Source organism: Olea europaea, unplaced genomic scaffold (genome assembly GCF_002742605.1).
Source record: "Olea europaea var. sylvestris unplaced genomic scaffold, O_europaea_v1 scaffold2436, whole genome shotgun sequence".
Classification (NCBI taxonomy): domain Eukaryota; kingdom Viridiplantae; phylum Streptophyta; class Magnoliopsida; order Lamiales; family Oleaceae; genus Olea; species Olea europaea.
In genome coordinates this window covers 37,143-44,812 of record NW_019242549.1, presented here as the reverse complement: position 1 = coordinate 44,812, position 7,670 = coordinate 37,143, and the positions used below count along the sequence as shown (strand labels likewise).

At 39.6% G+C, this 7,670-nt stretch overlaps 1 protein-coding gene across 1 annotated transcript; it reads right to left on the bottom strand.

The window, feature by feature from the left end:
* Nucleotides 1-6,057: 6,057 nt before the first annotated feature.
* On the bottom strand, nt 6,058-7,566 carry LOC111382106. Its single transcript, XM_023005978.1, has 4 exons — nt 7,545-7,566; nt 7,079-7,192; nt 6,357-6,691; nt 6,058-6,255 (listed from the first exon to the last, which is right to left on the bottom strand). Exons 1-4 carry the CDS (start codon nt 7,564-7,566, stop codon nt 6,058-6,060), a joined length of 669 nt encoding a protein of 222 aa, XP_022861746.1.
* Between the last annotated feature and the right edge of the window lie 104 nt (nt 7,567-7,670).

Sequence of the window (7,670 nt, the reverse complement as noted above, 5' to 3'; positions counted from 1 at the left end):
AAATGTTGGGAAGGGAAGGTGCCTGTCACGTAGACTTTCTACAAATAGAATTAGTAACGTCATTTGCAAACAAGTCAATTGGGAACTTAGCAATGTTTGTATACATAAATCTAGTCCGAACAGTTACCTGGTCATTGGTTGGAGGTGATGTGATGTGAACCCAGTAGCAACTAACACTAACGACCCACATAAGAATGACACAAATCCCAAGAAAGCCAGAAAACAAAGTTTTGGACGCGATTCACAAATCTGCGGGCCAAACAATCAATAGTGTATCAAACTATTAACCTTTTGATCACGAAATTTACGAACTTAATCCGGATTTTGGACTTAACCCAATTAATAATTGAACCAAACAACCCCAAGGTAACAAAGACACGAATGACCTTTTGATTACAAGATTAATTGAATCTTACCCGAGTTTTGAATTCCACAAGATCGTGAAATCTTGATAAGTTTCGTTTGTTCAGCCAAAACAAGAATTGGAAGCAATTTGCTTCTCTGAATTAATTCTCAAAATATCAAAGTCTTGTTACAATGAATGGAAAAATTGCAATTTATACCTAAACCCTAAATTAATGGAAAAACGAAATTTTAAGAGTCCAAACATAATAGACTTGCCAAATTTTAAGAGTCCAAACATAATATACTTGCCAAAAATAAGAATTATAGCTAAATTAAAAATCTCGCGAAAAAAAGAAATTTTTGGCTCGAAAATGTGCTATGTGGTCACATAGCACAATTGGATGCGACCGCATAGAAAAAGCAGCTCACCCGGCTAATTTCCCTGCCTCCATGTATGTGACCGCAAGGCTGGGACTACTATGCGGTTGCATAGTAGTTGGCTGACTCCAATTGTGGCCCTTCAATTCAATCGGTTCCAAGATTATTCGGCTCTGGTCCCCAACACGGAACTAGACCCTTGGCTTGCCAACTTTACCCTTTTGAACTTTGTTCCTCGAACACACATTTGTATGGCTTTGTGCATTGTCTTTAACCCGAATGTTCTTCGATCGAGCCCTTTGAGCCTTCTCCATGACTTTCGCACTCGGGATTGACCTTGGTTGACTCACCTTCCCTATTCAGGAGGATTTGTCCTCGAATACGTGCTTGGTTCAAAGGTCGTGTCCCCTTCATCTGCTTGTACCCTATCCAACAATTGATTGAGACCCTTGCACTTCGCATTGCCATGATTGATCACCCCTTCATCGTTTGTCATTAAGTTCTCCAGCTGCGATGCCTCAATCAGATACTCAAATGGTGATATCCCTTTAGCAAAGTCCTCATGCACTAATTGATCGTAATCTTGTAATAAAGAATTATAAAAACTGGGGAGGGATATGTGAGGATCCTCCAACTCACTTTCACCACCAAGCTCACTCTTCTTCGTATATAAACTCCCCTTTTGTTTTTCTTTCACTTTCCCCACATCACCCTTCAATTTCAACTGTTCTTCAAACACTTGTTGGGGAGTCATAGGTACAAGTATAATATTTTTTTATCGATTTAAAAAATGTACCTATTTTTAAACCCATCATGTTTCACCTTCCTATCGTATTGCCAAGGTCTACCCAACAATATATGCCCCGCATCCATTGGCACAAGATCACATAGTACTTCATCCTTATACTTTCCTATGGACAAATTCAATAACACCCTCTTTTTCACCCTAACCTCTCCATGATCTTCCAACCACTGCAATCGATACGGTTTTGTGTGTTTGATAATTTTTAAGCCTAACTTCTCAACTAAGTTGGTATTGGCTAAGCTCATGCAACAACCTCCATCAATTATTAAATTACATACCTTATTTTCCACGTGACAGGGTGTGTGGAAAATATTCTCCCGCTGTTGCTCCTCCTCGTCCACCTTTACTTGTGAATTAAGTGCACGCATCACCACCAACGCTTCTCCATCAACTGGATATTCTACTATTTCACTATCGCTAGCATCTTCCAACTTGGGCGTCCTATCCTCATCACTGTCACTCACTACTTCCCCACTATCCTTCATAACCATGGCTCATTTTTTTGGACACCGAGAAGCAATGTGTCCTGTTCCCAAGCACTTGATATCTTGACTCCTAGACCGCTGTGGTTCCGCCTTTGGTGTAACCTTGTTAACATTGTCATCCTTTCCCTTAGGTGGTTCACCTTTATTGTTGCTAGCAACCCCATCAACCTTCTCCTCATCCCATCTAGACCTCTCAAACAAATTTGGCCCCTGTTGATTCCTAGCTCTCCCTTTCCTCTTCCACTGCCTCTCAACCTTCATTAACATATGCAGCATATCCTTTAACTCCACATAGTGCTGCAACTCCACCACATTAGCAATATCCCTATTCAACCCATTCAAGAACCGTGTCATGGTGGCTTCTCGATCCTCCTCTACTTTAGCCCGAATCATTAAAATTTCCATTTCTTTATGGTAATCCTCCACACTCATCAACCCTTGGTACAGCCCCTGCAACCATTGATAAAGCTCCATATGGTAATGGTTGGGTACAAACCTCTTCCTCATAACTGCCTTCAACTCATCCCATGTTCGGATTGATCTCTCCCCATTCCTCCGCCTTGAAGTGATCACCTGATCCCACCAAGTGATGGCGTAATCAGTGAACTTCAAAACTGCCAGCTTCACTTTCTTCTCCTCCGAATAGTTGTGGCACTCAAATATCAATTCCACATTCTTCTCCTATTCAAGAAACGCCTCCGGGTCACTTCTATCCCAAAATGTCGGAATGGACATTTTTGTGCTGCCCATACCTTCATCAACATCACCTCCAACATTGTTCCTACCCCTCTGTTCAAACCTATCACCTCTATTCCTCCTCCTCCCCATGTCAACTTCTTCAAACTCATCCTCATCACAATCACTACCATACCCATACTCATTTTGCAACTCCACCCTAGGCTCTCGTCTAACCGGTCTACTAGCATGTGGTATGTCTGCCCGTTGTCCCCGACTAACGGCCCTGTCCAACTTGCTTTCGAACCTACTTTCCATACTTATCATCATCTGCTCAAATTCTTGTATTAAATCATCCTGCATGTTGGATTGATTTCCCATTCTGTTCGTATTGGATGCTTCTCGTTCTGACATTCTCACAATTTCTTTTTGCCTCACCAAATTTTTCACTCAGGAATCGCACAATTTCAGGCTTTTGCCCTCAATTAAACTCACCACTCAACCTTTTACCTCTCAATTGCTTCCAGTCGGTGTTCTCAAGAACAATATGTGTCTTTGAACTCGTGGAATAATAATTAATTGTGCAAGACTCAATAATCAAGAAGTTAAAGGACTAAGACAATTTTTTTGGGACACGTGAACAGTGATGATGGTACGGTACGGATGAACAGTGAATAGTAATTTTTTTTTACCCAAAATACAAAACAACTAAACTATGAAAACTTTTTAGATCTAAACTCAAAAAAACTAAGGAAACACTAAGAACGACGAAAAATACAAACAAAGACTCAAAACAAAGAAAATCAAAAGGATATAACTTTGAATTTGGTGCCTAAAGCTCTGATGCCACCTGATGTGAACCCGGTAGCAACTAACACTAACGAACCCACAGAAGAATGACATAAATCTCAAGAAAGCCAGAAAACAAAGTTTTGGACGTGATTCACAAATCTGCGGACCAAACAATCAATAGTGTATCAAACTATTAACCTTTTGATCACGAAATTTACTAACTTAATCCGGATTTTGGACTTAACCCAATTAATAATTGAACCAAACAACCCCAAGGTAACAAAGACACGAAGGACCTTTTGATTACAAGATTAATTGAATTTTACCCGAGTTTTGAACGCCACAAGATCGTGAAATCTTGATAAGTTCGGTTTGCTCAGCCAGAACCAGGATTGGAAGCAATTTGTCTCTCTGAATTAATTCTCAAAATATCAAAGTCTTTTTACAATGAATGGAAAAATTACAATTTATACCTAAATCCTAAATTAATGGAAAAACGAAATTTTAAGAGTCCAAACATAATAGACTTGCCAAAAATAAGAACTATATCTAAATTAAAAATCTCACGAAAAAAGGAAATTTCTAGCTCGAAAATGTGCTATGCGGTCACATAGCACAATTGGATGCGACCGCATAGAAGAAGCAGTTCACTCAGCTAATTTCCTCGTCTCCATGTATGCAACCGCAATATACCGCAAGGCTGGGACTACTATACGGTCGCATAGTAGTCGGCTAACTCCAATTGTGGCTCTTCAATTCAATCGGTTCCAAGATTATTCGGCTCTGTCCCCAAAACGGAACTGGACCCTTGGCTTGCCAACTTTACCCTTTTGAACTTCGTTCCTCGAACACACATTTGTATGGCTTTGTGCATTGTCTTTAACTCGAATGTTCCTCGATCAAGCCCTTTGAGCCTTCTCCATGACTTTCGCACTCGGGATTGACCTTGGTTGACTCAAGATCACATCAGATGTATCGTCGTTTCGTTGTCTTTTCGATGTACTTGATTTCGATACCACCTACAAAACATGGGAAGTAACATTATGATTCAATAAGTGTAGAACTACTGAGCAAATGAGAAGAAAATAATAAAAGGCATGAAGTTTTTATACCTTACGATAACATCTTTTTGTCTTCGAACTACTTTCGAGATGTCCCTTCCGACGAAGTTTTTTTGGAGCTCCATTTCTCTTCGTATATTTCGGGTCGAAGATGATTCCGCCACCACTCTTTCCTGATTCATCAAAGCTTTGGGAGCTCATCATTGTAGGATTCAACGTTGAGGCCTCTACTATTTGGAGTTCAATCCACTCCATAACTCCTTGGGATCGAGATTGGTCATGTGCTACCAAGTCAGCTAATTTCGTAAGTGCACTGCACAATTCCTCATATCTAACCTGGTCCGGAGTACTAATCCAACCATCGTAGTTTATCGGAACCCTTGTGTATGGTTTGTTGACATCTTTCCTCCATCTACGCAATATGTACTTCTCGAGAACTAATTTCACCTGATTGCGTATCAAAACTACAATCACATGCTTTCAAACTATTCCTCTGAACTCAAATAAGTGACAGCTGCACTCGAAATCACACTCATCCGTACGTAGCCGCACTTTAAAAATACATATCTTTATACAGTCATTCAAAATAATGTCTTCACGTACATCACATATAGTATGCATGTATGAATCATAAGCGCATAGAACTTCACAATATACCTTTCCGGTGAACTTTTCCTAGAATTCCTCGAACTTTGCGATTGTGTAAACCGATTGGACTTGTTTCTCCATTTCGTACCTTATCGCACATGGGACCATCTGTGAAAATGATCTAAAGTCAACTTGAAATTCTTTCTCAATTTTACTTCGCAACTCACGCTCAGACCGCTCTACAAATTGCTTTAGGGATGTTTTCGAATGAACATACCCATTGAAAAATGCGTTAATACCCTCACTCCGTTGTGTGGTTGACATATCCGCCCAAAATGAAGATTTCAAATAACATGGCACCCATCGAATTCTTTCATTGTATAGACCTGATAACCAAGTATGCTCGTGTAAATCATAATCTTCGAGCATCTTTTTCTAACCTTGCTCAAATTTCTCACAATTGTGGACGTCATATACCAAACAATGCAAAACATGAAGAATTTGAGCTTTATGTCTATGCCCACCAAATTTTTCGGGTTACTTTTTCATTATATGCCACAAGCACCATCTATGTTTTGTGTTCGAAAACACGATTTCAATTGCATTTCGCATAGCACGGTCTTGATTTATAACAATTCCATGTGGGGCTTGATCATGCCTATATTGAAGCCATATCTTGAATAGCCATACGAAAGTCATTGTATCCTCATTTGAGAGAAAACCACATCCTATAAGAGTTGATTGTCCATGATGGTTCACCCCAACGAATGGAGCAAACGGCATTTCGTACTTATTAGTCAAGTATGTGGTGTCAAATGTGACTACATCACCAAATTCCTTACACGCTCGCCTACACCTGTTATATGTCCAAAATATGTTCTGTAGTCGGGCTTCGTCATTCAAGTCTATACTAAAATAGAAGCCAGGACTAATCGCTTGCATCTTTGGAAAAATATGCTTGTATTGCAACCGCGTCTCCTTCACCAAGTTTCAAACGTCGGACTTTGTCAATGAAATTTCTACAATCTTCCTCAATGCATGCAATCTTGTCATACCCACTAGCTTCAACTACGGCTGAGTTAAAACTCTTGTGCAATGGTATTCCAGCAATGTCGTTAATTTCAAGCTGCCTTTTCACGTGTGCATTAATTTGGCGATTACATCGATATAGCCTTGATTTGGATGGGCTTGTTTTGTGATTATGCTCGAAGTGGACAGTGTTAATACGCCATCCCCAGTAAGTTCAGAACATGCTATCAATCTTACTTTACACCCAGTTTGCATGGTTGCCTGAGGCTTCAAAACTGTAGTTGTACCACTAGTTCGACGGCCTTCCCGATTACATGTCAAGGTTACATAACGAACAACTCTGTCATCACCCTTCTTTGAATTCCTTTTTCGCACAGGAAAGCCAATTTGGTAAGCATAGTGCTTATAAAATTCGAAAACCTCATTCTCATCTTTAAATTTCATTCCAACAGTGGGTTCAATAATTTTCGTTTTTTCACCTATGCCACTATCATTCGGATTGTCATCTTCAGTTAAAGGAATTTGCAGATAATCTACATTGATGAGAAGCAGGTAATAATAGTTATGTTTGCTCAAAATCATTCAAATATAGATGATTGTAACTGGGCAAGGCAAAAGTTGGGTCCATTATTAACTCACTGTTTTTCAGTCAAAAAATTATTTCTACTGCACTAAGAAATGAATTTTTTCCTCTTACACTTCAGCTTAAAATTGCGGACTTCCACAATATTTTTCTAGATAAGAGCAATAATAGTTCAACTGACAGCCTCCCTCCCGGGTATGAGTATTTATCTTATTCAAGAAAGACATCCCATACATAGTTGAGCTCCCAGCCCCCTCCCAGGTTAAGTAGATTTCAAGTTAATAATGAGAACCATTGGATGCTAGTAGTATATGTCAAGGTTAGTAATAAATCTTACCCATGCTGTTGTCGAGGTCAAGGTTGCCGGCCTGGAAGTCGTCTGCTTCAATGTCATCTCTGACAGCAGAATATGGGCATAACGGCCTCCTGTCGCCGTCAATGTCAAAGTTGCCTGCGTCATCCAACAGGTTCAAGCATGACTCCGTTTTTACTGTAGATGGCTAAGTTTTTGGTCACCTTTGATTTCGAAGTTGGAAGGTAAATTTCACCTGATTTGGGAATATGGATTTTGGGGGGAAATTTAGGCGCAATCCCTTTCACTTTTTTTTTTTTTTTGGGGCATTGTTCATGTCTTTATTTCCTTCCTTCCAGCCGAAATTTTGACAATTCAAAACTTTGCCACTTCAGCAGGTTGTAAAGAATTCGGTAGATAAGGGAGTACTTGTAGCATTATCTTGTGGTGTTTATGGACCATGCTAGATGTACCTAATTTTTTTTTTATCTAATATTTTACATACACTTACAATAGGGGTGTGGGGACCACATGTTGAGATTATTTTATTCACACGGGGTCCACGTGCTTGTGAGAGTAGGTAAACCATTTGGTAAACTAAATTATGTACACTTAGAATTATCCAGTGTTTATATAG